The sequence below is a fragment of the Centruroides vittatus genome, unplaced genomic scaffold (genome assembly GCF_030686945.1).
Source record: "Centruroides vittatus isolate TY-2023 unplaced genomic scaffold, ASM3068694v2 scaffold_3046, whole genome shotgun sequence".
Taxonomy (NCBI): Eukaryota; Metazoa; Arthropoda; class Arachnida; order Scorpiones; family Buthidae; genus Centruroides; species Centruroides vittatus.
Window position 1 is genome coordinate 551,634 of NW_027122699.1, and position 18,809 is coordinate 570,442.

Genomic DNA, 18,809 nt, shown 5'->3' on the forward strand with positions numbered 1-18,809 from the left:
TTATCTGATATATATTTGAAATATATTTCTTTTCTTTCAGATCCTTCATATGCACATTGCAACTGTTCAAAAATTATCTATAACTCCATCTGGCTGTCCTTTGCAGATACGATGCAAAAACTTTCTATGCGTTACTTTCATTATACCTAGAGAAAGAGACTGTCACGATATATATACCTCACTCTTGCAATTGTCACAACCATGTATGTATTAATTTAAAATTACTACAGATAATTTACAGAAGTTAATTGGTTATCATTGTCTTCTCTAATATTTGCAATTTAATGATAAACAATTTATGATTCCAATATTAATCAAGTGTTACTATATTTAGTAAAAACATAAACAATTGTTATGAATTTAGATTTTGCTGTCTCTAAGCTTGTCTATTTTTTAATCCCTTCAGCTTTTATTTAAAGAAATGAAAACAAAAGCTGCTATTATTTTTCTCATGTTTTCCTCAGTATTTTTACAGAATAAATATTTACCCTCCAGTGGTATTTTTATACTTTGTAACCATTCCAAAGCAAAAATGATTCAAAATCCATCAAACTTGTTTTAATTTTTCTCAAAGTTAAAAATTTTTGAGATAGTGTTTTTCAATATATTGGTTCATTACTTAGTTCAAAAGTATGTGTGCTATTGCTTTCAAACAAACTGCCAAATTATCATCAGGATATTATAACTGCCTATCTCATTGTTGCAGATTATGCTTCCCACACCTATTTCTAATTTTCACTTCCAGAGCTATTCATTAATTACTTTTCTTGTTTATAAATATGTGCTATTGTTGTTTTGTAAATGCTATGGTTTCTACAATCGTTCTTCCCCACCAGAAATTTGTTGGCAACTTTATCTGCATTTACAATTTCAAAATAATAATAATCTTCCTATATAGAATGTTCATTTTAACGTTTAACCAAGTGCAAAAGAGATACTTCCAGCATTGCATGAATTTTCAGCTTTGAATTTAATATTTTAAACATACTGAAAACTAGGGTTTCTCAAACGAGATCCCGGCTGTTTTTTTTTAACCTGGGAAATATCCTGGGAAATCCCGCAAATTTCTTATAAGTTCACTTTTTTTTTTGTGTTAAGGTTGAGCAAATTTTGCAAATAGAAAGTACAGTAGAGCGTCGATTATCCGACCCCCGATTAACCGACCACGTTCTAGTCGGCGAATTCAAATGTCTGCTAGTGATGTGGCGCTACAATATTTGGTTATGTCTTGGCTACTTTAATATTATTTTTGTTAAATTTTTGCATGTTTTAGCTGGCAGCACTGGCTCGACCATGAAAGGGAGGCTAGTATTTAAACCAGGCCTAATACGCTATACTAATAATGTATTTTTTCATACTTTTCGGTTATCCGACTTTTCAGTTATCCGACCGACCCCAGTCCCCAATTGAGTCGGATAATCAATGCTCTACTGTATAATTAACTCGTAAATTGTCAGAATACATTTGTATTTATTTATTTTAAGCCTGCTTATTAGTCTTTTAAATTGTTGCTTGTTATGACATCTCACAGATTGTCAATAATCAATGTGTATTTGTGGCAGGACTGTGAAAATTCTTTACTTGTCAGAACCTGTAATATCTTGGATGCTGTCTTAATTTTAACTATGCCAGTAGCTTCGATAACTGCATTATGCCAGGCCGTGCAAACCGGGCAAGGATACGGACGAGTATAAAGTATGCGAGTATGAAGTTTTTCTTTATAAACCCGATTATTAAAGCCAAACCAATTGCCGAATTATTGGGCTATAGCTTGATACTGCTATTAAAGCAACCAAGTTAGACAAATCAAGAATACTTGAGAGCAAAAAGAAACACTGCAATGTGTCTCAAAAATGAACTAAAAATCTTCGATGCTACGGGTGAAAAAACTTGTAACATCCATCTTCTGTTAAATGCGTTAAAGACGATTCCACCCGCATCCGTCGAATCGGATAAGGCATTTTCGGTAGCGGGACTTTTCATTATCAAAATAATATCCAGATCGAGCGATTGGAGTATTGACCATCTTTGGTTTTCAAAACCTTATAAAAAATTTACAATAATATTTTTGTATTCTTTTTTTTTTAACAAAAATTACCTTCTAAGTTAGAAGTTTGATCTAAGTTCATTTTTTCTTTGTCAACTCGATTCAAAGGCATTTTTTTAGTAAGCAGTTTCCAGCAAACTTTACTAAATTTTTTTCTATTTGTGAAATTTCTACATAATTCAAAGGTAATTTTACTATATATTTTACATAGCATTATTAATATTATGATTTTGGAGGTTGCAGAACAAATTAAATTACGTTTAAAAATGAAAAATAATTATATCATTCGATTTCGAGATATTTTTTATATTTTAAAAATAATTAATTCTATCCCGGGATCCCAGAAAACGGTTCACTTTTTTCCGAAATCCCAGGACAAGCAAAAGACCGGGAAATGAGAAACTGTACCGAAAACTACAAATCATTATGATTTGTTAATATGCTTTATTAATTAATGAATGTTCAAATTTTTTCATTCTTTATTTCACTCTTTTGTCCTCTGTAAGAGGAGAAAAAACCTGATTTGTTTGTCCTTAGTAGTTAACAAACAATTTGAGAACAGACAGAACCATGTTTAATTTAAAACGTATAGCTTATCATGTTAGGTTTTCAGTTTTTTTTGTACTTATCATACACTAAATTGTTTATTTTATATTTGTTTGTAACAGTTCATATAAAATTATTTTATATTTTATATATTTTTTTTTATGCAGTATTCTTTGGAATGTAGGCACTGTACAAAAAGAGGAATAGATGTTTATATAAAGTTGATGTGTATAAAAATGAAATTATACTTACAGGCTGTACAGGAGCTATAAGGGTCTAGAAGAGTCACACGGGGCTTGCAAGCTGCAGTTTGGCCACTGTGTTTGTGCGTGTGTGTGTGTGATCACCAAAACCCACAAATAAGAATTTAAATTAAAAATATGTAAATTGTTAAGTATATAGTCTTTGGTGATCTTAACAATAGCAGTTTTTGTTTGTAATATTATAGTAATGTGGCAAATTTTACTAATTTTTTTATCATTAGTTTTACTTTTAGCAATAGTTAATGATTCTAATTCAGAAATAATTTTAAAGCTTTTTTTAGTTAAGATTCTACTTAAATAAAATATATTACTAATTATTATGCCTTTGTGTCCTTTTTAACTATTTAAAATTTATTTTGTATACTAGTACTTTCTATATATTACAATTAAATATTTTAATGCAATTCGTTTTTCTCTGTTTACAGTGAATATAGAAGATTTGTATTGTTTTCATTATACTGCATCAAATGAAGATTTTCCAAAATCGGCCGGTTGGGATAAGTTTGATTTACAAGCAGAATTTTCTAGAATGGGTTTACCTAATGAACATTGGCATTTAACAAGAATTAATAAGGATTATGATGTAAGATATTTTGTGTGCTTAGTAAATTAATAACTAATGAAATATATAACAGCTATGTTACAAAATGGAAAGCTAGAAAATGTGAAAGTAGAAATGCAGAGGGTTTATGTGAGGCTTGATATGGGTCAGGAGAATTCTTTAGTGTTGATGTTAAAGTGATATATTCTGGAAAAGTCAGAGGAATGAATTATGTGGCAGTAGTCTTTGGAAAGAAGGTCAAAAATTCAGTGACAGGATAATGATGGTGAGACTCAAGGTAGAACCAGAGACATTGTACTGATACAAGTGTACTGTACATGGCAACAAGTACTCACCCAGATGAGGAGGTAAAAGAAATATATACACAAATGGAGGACATTATGGACAGAGAAAGGAAGAATAGCTGCATCTTAATAATGGGTGATATGAATGCAGTAGTTGGAGAAGAAAGAGAAGGGAACGTGGCAGATGACTTTGGTTATGGAAAAAGGAATGAGAAAGGTGAAATGCATATCAATTTTTGTAATGATAGGGAGTTGGTGATAGCAAATACATGGTTCAAGAATCATGTCAGAAGATACACATGGAAGATCCCTGGTGTTAGGGAGAGATTCCAGATAGATTACATACTGATAGAACAGAATCAAGAAGGTATATGCATATCCTGGAATGGACATAAATTCAGACCATAACTTAATTATTGCTAAGCTACAGGAATGCTTAAAAAAAGGATGAGGTTATCCACTATTAAGAAGAGATGGAATATAGATGAACTTAAAAAGAAGAAGGTAGAGCTGAAGACTACTACAGAGAGGAATATAGAGAGTAAAATAGAAATATCAAGCTTGGAAAGACTAGAATTGGAGGAAATATGGAGGAATCTTAAAAAAGTGATCCAAGAATCAGAAGAGGAAGTTATAGGATATAGTGAGAAGGTGGGAAGTGGGAAGAAAGCCCTGCATGACTGAGGATATGTTCCAGGTAATGAATGAGAGGAGAGATAGAAAAATGTAAATGCTGAAACAGAGAGGAAAAACTACAGAGAACTAAATAGCTCTCCAAGAACAGTGACAGACAAGACAAGAAAGGATTGGTTGAAAAGTGAATGTGAAAAAATTGAGCATTTGGAGGAAGAAGGTAGATATGATGTGATGTTTGATCAAATAAAGAATTTGTGCTGGTTAAATAGGAGGATAGGAAACCTGAGATGCATTGAATCTAAGCTTGACAACAGGTTGATGATAGAAGAGGAAATTATCTCAGGGTGAAGTGAAAATGTGAAGGATCTTTATTCACGACAGGAAATGATAGAATATAACAGGTGAAGAGAGAGTACATGATGACGAAAAGTCTTCCCATACTGATAAAGGAAGTAGAAAAGTCTTTGAGAGAAATAAAGGTTGGTAATAAGGCTATTGGAGCAGACAGGATACCAGTGGAATTCCTGAAATGTCTGGAAGAAAGAGAAATGTTCCTCGTTACGATGCTCTCACTGTGTAACAAGATATATGAAATAGGAGAATGTCCAAAAGACTTCTAGGGCTCAATAATGATCGCCTTAGAGAAAAACCAGGTGCTACCAAATGTGAAGACTTTAGGACAATAAGTTTAATTTCACACATAGCAAATACAAGAATGATTAATAAAAGACTGGAAGGTAGGATAGATGAATTTCTTGAAGAACAATTTGGTTTTAGAAGAAGCAGAGTAATGGGAGACACACTGGGACTAGTAAGAATGATTGGTGAAAGACACTTAGAAAAGGATAAAGCATTTTGCGTATGCTTTATTGATTTAGAGAAAGCATTTGACCAAGTGAGCTGGAATGAATTTATGACAATGCTAAAAAAAGAAAATTGATACAAAATTTGTAAAGAGAACAATGTGTGATTATGAGAATAAAGGGGAAAGATTGAAGTGAAGATTGGCAGAGAGGTCAGGCATGATTGTTGTCTCTCATCCACCTTGTTCAATTTGTATATGGAAAGGATGATAAGCGAAGCTAAAATGATGTGGGAAGGTGTGAATATTGGAGGAAGAAAAATTAAGTTATGGTACGGAGATGATATGGCAACACTGGCTGAAGGCCAAGAAGATTTGAAAGAAGCAGTGAGCAAGCTTGAGGAAATTGCAAAAAATATGAAATGAAAATAAATTCACAAAAAACAAAGGTATTAAGTGTAGGAGGAAAGGAAGAGAGACAGCTGGTAATTAAAGGGAGGAGATTGGAACAGGTTTTCTGTTCTGGATATATCTGCAGCATTCTCACAGCAGACTGGAGATGTGAAAAAGAAGTTTGAATGAGAATTGGAATTTCCAGACAAATATTCATGAAAATGAGAACAATACTTTGTGGGACCTGTCAGTTCCACCTGATGTTTGTCAAGCAGAGAACCAATGATGATGATAACATTCTGTTGTTTTATATTAAAATTTTTTAAAATACTAACGAAATATATAAAAAAAACTATAATAGCAATTTTGAGTTGTTATATTTAAATCAATTTTTAACTTAATTTTGCTACAAGTGACATCAACAAAATAAATTTCAGAAAATTAAATATAAACTTTGTGATGGTCTATAAATTTAGGACTTAATTTTTTTCCAGAACAGTAATGTATATAGAAATGCATTGACTGATATGCTAATTAAGTAATAGCAACTGTTGCCTATTTACTTGTAGTGTGTGGTTAATGTATATTCAGAGCAACCTTGCAATTCTGTTTATTTTGTGACATTCAAAATTTGAACAGAAGATTGCAATTAAATTTTGTTTTAAAACTGGTCTTTCTCATACAGAAACTCTATAATTGGTACAAAAGTCATTTGATAATGAGGCTCTGAATCAGTCTAATGTCTTCAGGTGATATTTGCATTTTTGTGACCAAAGGGAATCAATAAATGATGACATGAAAAGTGGAATCTCATTCTGACTTTAACAAAAGAAAACATTCACTCACATCATTGCAGATGATAACTGAGACTGAAAATTCCCAAAACTGTTGTTGTTTGTATTTTGAGGAAGATGTGTGCTTATTTTGTCCCATGTCTTGGCAGCTAAACTAAGAGAAATTCAAGTTATGTCTTATCGGGACATCATTGTGATGGCAGATGCAAAAAAGTTTCTTTGACAAATTATTACAGGAGGAAGATGATGGACTTGGTGTTTTACTTATGATCCTGGAACCACACGAAAGCTTTCTGAATGGGTTGGCAAAACATCTCCCAGACCAAAGAAATTAAAATTTCGAAAGTCATACATCAAAATTATGTTGATCTTTCTTTGTTTCTTTCTGATTTTTTTTACAATTGTTCACAAATAATATACAGCAGAAGAGTCAATGCGGAGTGTCATTAAGAAGTACATGATTGTCTCTCAAAGCACATTGAATGTATTCATCCTACCTCATTTGTCTTGAGATTTCACAATAATGTATCTGCTCACAATGCTCCAAGAATACATCAGGTGTTCATATAAAAATAATCCTCATCTCTATTATTCCTTTACTTGCCACATTTGTTCCTTCAAAACTATTTTAATTGTTAAAATTGGAACTTAAAGGACATCAATTTACAGATTTTAGTTGGATAATTGGAAAATTATCCAAAACACTATAACCAACAACAAATTAAAGACAGTCAGTAAAGAAAAATTTACTGTTGCTCTCTGAAAATCATATGACCACTCTAAAGTGTACCACTAAATACATGCCAATAGATTATACTTTGAATAAGAAATGTGTGTTATCTTTCATGTGTTTTCCTTTTTTGTAATTTGTTATAAAATTTATAGACTATACTGGGTATACACACTAGGAAAACAGTATTATGTATGTCAATGTTTTATCTTCTCTGATTATTATTAATTGGAAAATGTTAAATTTAAATGGAAGTTAAATGCAAAATTAGAGAATTGTTAATTATATTTATTATTAAATATTATGTTTGCATGAAATAAATTATTTAATTTTACATTAGCCTGTGTGATGAATTGAATTTGTTTTTTTTTTTTTTTTAATGTTTTTAAAATGAAGAAGATTTAAGACGTACATCATTTATATCTTAAAGTAAATAATTTTCCTTTATGTAAGTTTAATGTAATTAAAAGTAAACATTAAATTTTAGCTTTTTTCATTGGTTTTAAATACTCAAATTCTTTTAATATTTTTGAGCTTTTGGCAGTGAATGAAAACAAAGCTTTAATTCATTTTATACCAGAAAATTTTTAATTAATTTCTTTTTCAGATTTGTGACACATATCCTAAATATTTGTATGTTCCTGTGTTAGCATCTAAACCCACATTAGTGGGGAGCAGTCGTTTTCGTAGTCGAGGTAGATTACCGGTTCTTTCTTATTTGCACAAAAACATGGTAAGTTTTAACAAAATTTTCAAAATTTAAATTAATTTAGGAATCTTAAAAATGACCTTAATAATAATAATTTCTGCTTAGCCCTAAACCCATAAACCCATCTAACATGTTAAACAACACTCAATATGGTTACAATATCAGACATGAAAAACCAACATAGTTTACACTGTCACATCTTGTACATGGATGACATAAAACTTTATGCATCCACACAAAAATAACTTCATCAACTCCTACAAATCACACATTCATACACCTAAGGAGTTTGGCCTAGACAAATGCAAAACACTTCACATAGAAAAACGAGTCCTGAAGAAAGATGATTTTGCACTTGGAAATGGAGACGTTATTGAATCCATGGAAGAGGGCAAGTTCTACAAGTATTTAGGATTCCAACAGGCCAAACTAACAGAACATACACAAATAAAGCAAAGATTATTTAATGAATACCAAAGTAAGTTAAATGCTATTCTCAGAATACAGTTAAATGCAAAACACACAGTATAAAGCAATAAACACACATGTTGTCCCAGTACTTACTTACTTTTGGAGTTATACATTGGACTCACACAGATCTCGAGCAACTCCAAAGGAAAACAAGAACAACACTTACTAAGCATAAACAACATCATCCTAAATCCGCCACAGAAAGATTAACCCTTCCACGTAAAGATGGCGGACGTGGCCTGATTGACATAGTTAACCTTCACTACAAACAAATACAGTCACTGCGAGAGTTTTTCTACAAAAAACAAGAAACATCACAATTACATAAAGCAGTAACTCTAGCAGACTCAAATAACACACCATTAAACTTACACTCGCATCATATGGACACAACACAACATATAAAAAGCATAGACACCATTAAGCAATCGTGGTCTCGAAAGGCACTCCATGGCAGGCATTCTTATGACCTGGCTCAGGATTTTGTTCACAAAATTGCATCAAACAGCAGGTTAGCTCGGGGATGACTCTTTGGGGAGACGGAAGGATTCATGATTGCCATACAGGATCAGGTCATAAATACTAAAAACTACAGAAAACACATACTCAAAGACACAACACTCACAAATGACACACACAGAAAATGTCACATCATGCCAGAAACCATACAACAATCACTTCCAGTTGCAAGCTCTTGGCACAGACAGATAATTTACATAGACATAATCAAGTAGCAAATATAATACACCAAGAGCTTGCAAACAAACACAAATTATTAGACATCCACGAACCATACTACAAATACATTCCACAGACAGTATTGGAAAACAACACGCACAAATTGTACTATGACACAACCATAATCACAGATAAGACAATTTACCACAACAGACCAGACATCACACTCATTGACAAATACAATAAAATCACATACATTATGGACATATCCATTCCAAACACTCACAATGTACAAAACACATGCACTGAAAAAATCAGAAAGTACTGTACTGGAACTTGCCCAGGAAATAAGGCATATGTGGAGGTTGGATAGGGTGCTTATTGTACCTGTCGTTCTCTCCTCTACAGGTGTGATACCACACATACTACACAAAAGCCTGGGAACATTACAATTGAATAGAAATACATACATCATACTACAGAAGGCCACTATATTGAATACATGCCATATTGTTAGGAAATTTCTGAATACAGACACAGATACTGACACACTTATTTAATTTTTGTTTTGTTTTGATTGCTATGCCTTGACTCTGGCCCAGCATAGTACACAGCCACCAGTGTCAACCGAGTATAACTCACAAAACTCAACATAATAATAATAATATGCACCCTCATTTTTACATGCTTACCTATTTATTTCATTTTATTTTTTATTTTTAAAAAGACAACTTGAGACAAAATTTTAACGGAAATGTTCAAAATTTATTGCAAAGTAAATTATATTATATATTATTGTCTTCCATGGTATTGAAGTCAGAAACCTGTTCACTTGGTGTATTAGGCTCTTCTGAATCAATGCTAATGTTATTCTAGCCATGTTCCTGAGTATTAGTTTTAATTCTTACATACATACAGTTTCAGTGAACTAAAATTATGCTAATTAACAATGGATTTGATATACACATGCAGTCATATTCAATGCCATTTGAAGCATTAGAAATTCAACATTTCTTGAAAGAATGCTGCACAACTTTTACTGGAATTTTTATCAAGTATTTATAACATTACTGTAAAAGATTAATGAGAGTAAGCTAAGTTGACCTCTTAAATATTTTCTATTACAAGTAATACTGTAATAAAATCATTAAAATGATGACATAGAATTAGTGACAGAGAAATAAGACACACAATACTACAGGTCACTATTTATAACATATTACATCAAATCTAAGACTTGCCCAATTATTTGAGATACTAAAACCTGAAAAAGTGCATCTTACATTTGAGTAAATATGATAGTTGCAAATATGTATCCAGTGTTTGGGAAGAATAATGTGGAAGCAATAATTATTTAACTGGCTATATTTTGTAGATAAAAAATTATGCTAAAAAAAAGCGTCATCCCTAGTAGACAAAAATCACTGTGCATCTTTTCAAATGGGTGTGTAATGCTCTTCAATTGTGAGTTGAATATTTGGTTATGAATCTGTTGTGATCTATGCATATTATATGCTCCCTCAAGTTTTTGCCCTATTGTTATCCATGCAGGAAGTGAAAGTGGTTTTATTGAAGATGCATTAATAATTTTTGAAAGCAAAACAAACAGCAATGACTATCATGATGAAATTAATGATAAATTATTTAAAGAATGGTTTCAAATCTGTATCCTACCAAATTTGGAAAAAGACAGTGTAATAGCAATGGATCATTATCCATCATGATTATACTGTTGCATTCTTTTAAATTAGAAAAATATATCAATAAGAGGTTCAGAGAAGCAAGACAAAAACATGGCTCTAAAATAAAAGGCCTCTCTTCAGGACGACATAATTAGAGTTGCATGATTCAATTGGTTTGATATAGGATTGAAGGATACCAAATTGCTAATATAGTCCAATTGTCAAATTACTGTGTAATGACTAGCACTATACAGGCAGTTTTTGAGTTATGATGGAGATCTTATACCTAATTTCACTTCCATTGTGATGGCTTTCTATTTCTTTGATACACTGCCATCAATAGGATCAACTTTACACTTGGGAGCCATAATAAAGGGCAAAAAGATACAAAGCACTATACACTAATATAACAAAAGCACATGCTAATGCGAGAACAATGTACCACAATGGCACTCGATGCAATCTTCCTTGCTTACTTTGCTGTATTCTGAAGCTGCACCAAACAGCAATGACAAAAAGTAGTCCCAGCTTGCATCCCATACCTATGCCATCAGCACCCGCTATGTTGATATCATGTTGTAACTTCAGATCATCATTGTATGTAGGAACCAGATTTATTATGAATAGTATTGTAAGATTGGATTGGTGTAAGCGGGTTGCGTCATAACCGTAGAACTGCCTGTACTGTATCACTGCATGCTTACTCCAGTCAAACTAATTTGGAGTAGTGTTAAAAGCTTTGTGAAGATTTATTCTGGAAGGAAATGAAAAAAATGCAAGCACAAGATTTGGATAATTTATGTAAAGCATGTGATAGAAGAAGAAAGAAAACGTGGCAGTTGGTTGAGGATGTCAATAATTAAATCAACGGCATTATAATTACCATCACCAACAGTTCTACTGAGTTATCAGATGATGATACAGAATAATTTTATATCATCAGAAATGTAATTATTAAGCTTATATTCATCCCTTTACTTTTTACAAATATTTAACAATATTTTATTATTAAAGATAATAATTTCATTTTCTGTATAAATAGCATACATTTATTATAAGCTATACCTTCTGTAGGATATATAGGTAGCTGATTTAAATTTTCCACTAGTGGATGAATATCTGTTCTGGCTATCAGTACATCTGTAAAACATCCCATGTGAAGACAGCTGGACTGTGGCTTGGATAGGGTGATAGACTGAGCATTATTAATAATGGTTAACAAGAAATAAAAGTAACAAAAGCTAGCAAAGTTCAGTCAATTTTCCTTTAAATCATTGATTATAATAGGTAAAGTTTGAACTCAGACTCACAAGAGGAGGCTCAGGATTGGGGTCCCCTCTTATTTCAACAAGTTTGATATACCAGGTATTTATAATTAAAGTTCTTCTATTCAGAAGAAGAGCTCCAACCAATAAGCTAAGTGACACCAAAATATGTATGCAATGTATTCAAAAGACATGGAAAAGGATTTTGCAAAGAAATATTTTAGTTACAAAATTGTCTGCTACGAGTAAATGGCACTGCAAAACAAAAATGGTTTTTCATTATGTTTCTTGTTATCTGTTTTTATGGGAATATGTGGTACATGCTGTATAGATTGAACAACATCCCCTGTATCATGAAACAATGTGTTCCCATTGTTCAGGTGTGAAATTCAAAGACAGTGCACAATGTGTTTAATGTCTGACTACAATTGTTTCTTCATGATGCAATCCAATACTGTCCTTTAAGTCTGTCAGTATTGCAACATTACCACAATAAATCATATTCTTTAAATGGCTTCACAGCCAGAAATCACTTGGATTCAGATTCGGTGAACATGGAGCCAAGCAGTTGGAAACCAATGTCTAATCACCTAGTCATCAGTGAAATGTTAGTGAAAAAGTTGCTGTATGCTGCATCCAATATGTGGGATGCACCATCTCGCATAAATGTTGAAGTCCTGAATCATTGTCATCATTGAAGTTGGGGTAAAATGAAAGTGCAGAGCATATCATGATAGCAGCAGACCATCATAGAACATGTCAGAGCCACGAGGAATAACTTCTTTGAAGAAGAATGGTTTGATGATGAATGTGGATGTGATTCCACACCACACAGTCACTTTAGGCATGTGCAGTGAACAATGCTGAAAAACTTGTGGATTTTCCATTGTCCAAATGTGACAATTCTGGGTTTTCATTGCACATTTCCATTAACCAGTTGTTTGTGCGGTACTCCCATTGGAGTAATTGGTTTTCGTTAAACTGTTGGGCAGTACTCCAGTTGGAGTGTCAATTTTTTTTCATAATTAACTAGTTGGTGGCGATTTAAGCACTGATTGGCTTTTACCTACAAAGACTAAGTCTGTTCCAACAAATAACATATTTGTTACCACCCCGTGTTTTTAAATTTATTAACAAAATTCCTCCTTTCCATGTTCAGTCTATGGTAGACCCATCTTTTGTTCATTTTACAATAATATCTTAGTTAGCATGCCTGTTGGGCTGTAATTGGTATATTATAGCTAAATGACTATCCTTTAACCAATAAGCATCGACTTGGGTTAGTGGGGTGGGAACTTTCTTGGAAAAAGTTATACCAACTCAGAGCTACATTGTCAGCTACAAACGTAAACAAACAATTATAAATCATTATTCTTATCTATTTTTAGCTTGAATTTAATAAATTTTTATGTATATTTATCCTATTTAACAAATAAGCATGTTTTTAAACCATTCAGCCATAAATCTTTCAAAAACCAAATTACTTCTGGTTATCGTGGTACTTCCATACTACATAAGAAATACATGTATAGTCATTAATATAATAAAGTAATAATCGCTTATTATAGTCTACTATTAGTACAATAGTGTAAATAACGTGTAAATAGAATCAAATACACATCATCAATAATAAAAGTGTATTGACCTAGATTTAGAAAGGCCACCACCCCCATGCCTATTGGCGTTATAATCTATAGGCCGTATTATTTCTCTATGTTGATTTAGAAAGCTGCAGTTTTTTTATTTGACAGAAAATAGACATATCTAAGTAACGTATATAACAAATTAATGGAATATTTATAAAAAACGATTTTTTTAAAAATATTTTAAAATCTTAAATTTTATTAATTTTTTTAAACATACATAATATTTTGAAGTTAACAGTCGTAAAGTGTAATACAGTGGTACCTCGTATAACATACGCCTCGAATAACGGACTGGCTGCGAACAACGGACTTTCCGGCATAATTGGTGACTGCTCCATGGGTGCGTTCTTTAATAGCGGTCGCTCTGTGTCTCCGCTAGTATGGGAGTGCGTTGCTGTTTGTAGGCATTTAGGAATGACGGTGAAAGAAAGAAACATGGCGGCACCCGCACTATCGATAGTATCGTGATGGAGGAATCTATAATTCTAAAATATGAGCTTTTAAAGGCAAAAGAAGGGTCCCAATTGTAAAATTTAACCATAAAATGGATTATTTGTTGAAAGAGCATTCAAAATAGCCTCGAAAAAAATTTGTAAATACACTTACATCACTGCGTGCGCCAACTTGTGCTTTCACAATTTCTAAATTCTCATTCATAAAACCACATAATGGACCCGGAAACGAAACTATCTGAGCCATGGAGGACGCCATGTTGCTTTCCACCGTAAACTACTGCTACGAGCAGCTGTTTTTGCCGTTTGACGGCATGCACTCCCACCGGAATTTAGAAATGCGTTCCACAGGAATTTTTAAATGGATGTCGTTTGCGCAGAGTTATGCGGAGAAATAAAAGAACGCACCCATGTTCATTTTTTTAATGATATAGTACGGTTATTTTGTGGTGTGGAACGAATTAGATGTTTTAACATGTATTTCTATGGGAAAATGCATTTCGTATAACGGACATTTCACTTAACGGACGTGCACCTGGAACAGATTAAGTACGTTACACGAGGTACCACTGTATATATGTGATAGAAAACCGGAAACAGATTATATCTACAACAATTTTTAAGTGAGATATCGCAAATTGAAAAACCACTTTAAAAACCACAAAACATCTATGCAACAGCGGTACTGTTTCGAATTATCGAGATGCACAGCTGACAGGTTAAGATGGAAATGTGCTTCATCAGTCCACCAGATGTCCCATAACTGAGAAACATCAACATTCAGTCGGTTGGTTGGGTGACGTCGTCGTTGGCTTGGGGACGAGGGTAGAGTTCAAAGTTCAGGGTTTGTTGAAATTCGTTTGTTCTGTAGAATTGGTCATCCGTAGACGAAGTGATGATCAGGCTTGTTGAATCTGTGGATATAACGGTCCGGATGCTGAAGAATTCACAGATAAGTTGATAAAATTATTTTTTTGTTGTAGGTCCACTTGTAGTAGGTCAGTTGAGGTCTGTAATATTCTTAATCTGTTGAACAGTTGTCGAGTCACATGAATCGGCATTCTCAGGTGAGGGTGGTGAGGTTGCACTGTTCTTAGATTTAAAATAAACGTTAGTAACAAATGATTTGGTTAAAGCTGTCACTGAGTTCAGGATAGAGGTATGTAGATTTACATAACTTTTTGATTTACTCTCTCTCGGCTGTCTAACTGTAATATCTAGGTTAATATAATACAAAAATCCCATTAAAGGGAGCTATTCTAAAATTCTAAGATAACTAAATATTCGAATTTTCCGCTAAAATCTATGAACATGCGGAATTTTAAAATATTTTATATTTTTCAAAAAAAAATTAAAAAATGCAAAAGGGTTAAGGTATGCGATTTACTCACTTTGCCGGGGATTAAGATTTCTTTTCCCTGAAACAGGGAAATACTGTTATTAATGTAAGAGTCCCTTGACTTTTGTTGTAAAATTGGGGTTAATAAGGGAATGGATTGGATTTTTTGGTAAAAGTCCCTTTCTATATAACTTTTTCTACTCTCAAAATGCGACAAATGCCCTATGAACATGTTACAAATTGTTTAAAGGCTTAATGAGGAGGATGACTGACTAGCTGCAGGAGAAATGAATCACGGTATGCACCTGCGAGTGGGTCTTGGCATAACTCAAGGCTGTTCTGGAACTGGCCCTTGACTTTGAAGAGCATAGGGTGGAGTGGACTCTGGTTCTTCCTCCATTTCCAGTTCAGAAACTTTGCTTTTGGGCTCAAGTTCAGCTCTTTCATCTTTGCTTTCCGGTTTTATCTGTTCTTCCGGTAGCGGTGGGAGTACGGAGGCCAGAATGGTTTCATTCCAAGGGTCGGGTAGCTCGCCAGGTTGTGGTGCGGCCATTAATGTATCTTCTCCCTGTGAAAAAATAGATTGATTGACGGTCATGTCAGCGTCATCTCGCTGTATTCTAGGTTGCTTAATCTTCCTATGGGCCGCATTTCTTCGTCTTTTCTTCTTTCGATGTGTCATAGCGTCCCTGGTGAAAGGTGCTTGGATTGTTCATATTTGTCCTGTTTTGGGAGGACATTTCTCCTGCCTCTTGGATCCTTTTATCTTCTGTTTTATGGGTTTAGAAGGAGAACAAAAGTGAACGACCTTACCATCCAGTAAAATCACCTGGCTATTAGGGAAATCAAGAGTCAATCACACAGTTTCGAGAATGTCTCGCCCTAACATGCTGTCACACAGAGAGGTGATCTCTGCTCGAACGATTCTGCAAAACTGGGGAACTTGTGTCCCCTTAATTGAAAGATGGGAACCACCGTGCCTATGGTCGGGATGGAGTTTCCATGTGAACCTGCTATCTTTCTTTTGCTACCAAATTTAACGGGCGCCTTACCTTTCAATTTGTTTGCTAGATCAGTTGATATGAGTGTACATTCAACTCCAGGATCAACCTGCATCTTCACAGGAATATTATTAATGTAAACTAAGATTATAGGTTTAGGTCTGAAAGAGGTTCTCGTTAGTCCAATTCTGCCTTTCCACCTTGTCTCATTCTCATCTCCTGAGGAGTCTGTTTGGGGTGGAGAAAAGGTTCTACTTGAATCAATATAGCGTCACTTCCGTTTAACTGTAGGGCTTCTAGGATTATATACAGGTCGTTGACCTTCGACACTCTGCACGTAGCCTCTCCAGCAGTTTCGATCCTCTGCTGGGGACTGGGATCTGAATTGAACCCTATTTCTATCATTTCCTAGGTCACTATTGTTATTATATCTGTTCCGGTTCCAGTTTTGATTTTGGTTAGATCTGTCAATCAAGTGGTCGAATCAGCGGTTGGGGAGTTCAAACAGGGTTCACTTCACTGGGAAGGCAGATTATTATAGGTACTATTATTATAGTCTCCTCAATTGTTTCGTCGGGATATACGATTTCTAGAGTTTGATTAAATCGTCCATTTTAATTGTCCGGTTTGTGGTGAGTTTGATTAAATTGTCCATTTTAGCCTTTAGTTCCTCCATCACTGATGTTAGCTGCACTAAATTCTCCTGGAAAGGGGGTCTATCACCTACCCTGACCACTCACATAATCCCTTGAGGATGCGCTGTGAGTTCCTCTATGGTTTCCTCGCTAATAGCGGTTTTAAGCATGTCGTCAAAGGTTTCAGGCTGTCTACTCATAATTCTTTGTCTGATCCGTATATCGTCCCCCGTTTAAAAATTGTGCCTTTAGCCTTTCATCTAGCTTCTTCCTTTAGACCCTTTTAATGATAGCGGTTTCCGCGTCATTGGCGCCAGACTCTGGCGTGATTTATATTTCCATCGCTAAGGCTTGAAGTCGGGCAGCATAGGTCTGAACATCCTCGTCCCTTTTTTGTACACATGCATAAAATCTACTTAATCTAAATGAAAATGGTTTGTGTTCAAAACATGCTATCATTATGCACTTGAATTCGTCGAATTCATCTACCTCCTTGATTCAACAGTCTTTTCTAACAAATTCCCATGCTATCCTGGTAAGTTTGAGTTTTTTCCACAGTCAGCATTTGGACCTTTGACCAGGCCGCTACTTTAGTAACATCTGCCAATGAATCAAAGAAATCTGTTACTCTGGGGCCTCTTGCCTCTCCAGAGAATACAGGTAATAGTGGTATTATTCTGCCCAGATCTCCTAACGTAAGCAGATTTGGAGCCGGATTATGATTTGGGTTGCTGGTCCCGGCCACATCATGGGGATCGTCCTCCATTAGGTCCTCAATATTTCAATAGTTCGATTCTATCTAGTTGCGTACTTTTTAAAGTTTCTAATTCGACTCAAATTGACCTTTTTTCTCAACTGTGGCCTCTTTCGCCTTATCGATTTCTCGAAAAAGTCAAACCACACTCCTGAAAAACCAATATGTGAGCCGTCTGAGGAAGTTGAACCACTCCTTCCTGCAACAGGTCGTTGACCTACTCACTTGTCAAGAATGGCTGTTATATTTTGTTACACGTTACGCAAGTGGAGGAGGTCAGTGGAGCCGACGATAAGACGTTGGCAACAGTCGAGTAAAGACACCATTTAACAACGAAATAAGTTTTATTGAAATCAATCAAATGAACATGTACAACGCAAATTTCGGGTTCTAGCGTTCTAGCTCCCTATTATGCAGGAGGGGGAGACCAAGAGAGAGAGTTTACAATACCGATTGCATACCTCTTTGAACTGTTCCATGGAAGACAGAATATCCAATTGAATTTGGCACTAGGTCAAACAGTCGTTGCTTCAAAATAGGGTCGAGTCAGAGGCTTTAATTAATCCAAAAACAACACTCGGGAAAATTCAGCTTGGAGGGTTGGCATTGTACACACTCAGTAGATCGAAGCCCAGAGATTCCCGTGAGGGGGGAATGAAGCGGGTTTTATAGTTTCACGGTGGAAAATTATGTCACAAGACCAATTGTTTAGAGGTTAAAGTTATCATCAGAATTAAAACAATTGACAGAATTGGACGGTAAGTGTAAACTTTACATCATTACCACACGAGAACATTGCTTTTAATAGGAAGGATTATAAAATTCCCACAAACTCCGAGATTCGTTTGATGAATCATTAGGGGAAATATGGTAGAAAACAATAGGAAAAATTTTGGATTTCACAATTGTCTTGTAAACCAAAACTCTCTTCCTGATTTTAAGTGTCAAATTATAATGTTGTTATTTTATTGTACTGGGAAGAATGTTTTGTTTAACAACTAGTTTTGTTAGATTGATTAATTTTATATTTTAATCACAGTTTAACTGGCATGTGGGTAACTCCAGAGTTTTCAGCATGTTGGTTTTATGCTGTATTTATATGCAATGTGCTGATCATTCC

General features: G+C 34.3%; 1 protein-coding gene across 3 annotated transcripts in view; it reads left to right on the forward strand.

Annotated features, from left to right (window-relative positions):
- Nucleotides 1-18,809, forward strand: part of Mtmr6 (Myotubularin related protein 6) — an 89,528-nt gene that overhangs the window by 52,750 nt on the left and 17,969 nt on the right. For all 3 annotated transcript variants that reach the window (XM_067285854.1, XM_067285852.1, XM_067285853.1), the window contains 3 exons: nt 41-203; nt 3,282-3,439; nt 7,665-7,790. In XM_067285854.1, coding sequence (XP_067141955.1) covers nt 41-203; nt 3,282-3,439; nt 7,665-7,790 — 447 coding nt within the window. The remainder of the gene's footprint in view (nt 1-40; nt 204-3,281; nt 3,440-7,664; nt 7,791-18,809) is intronic.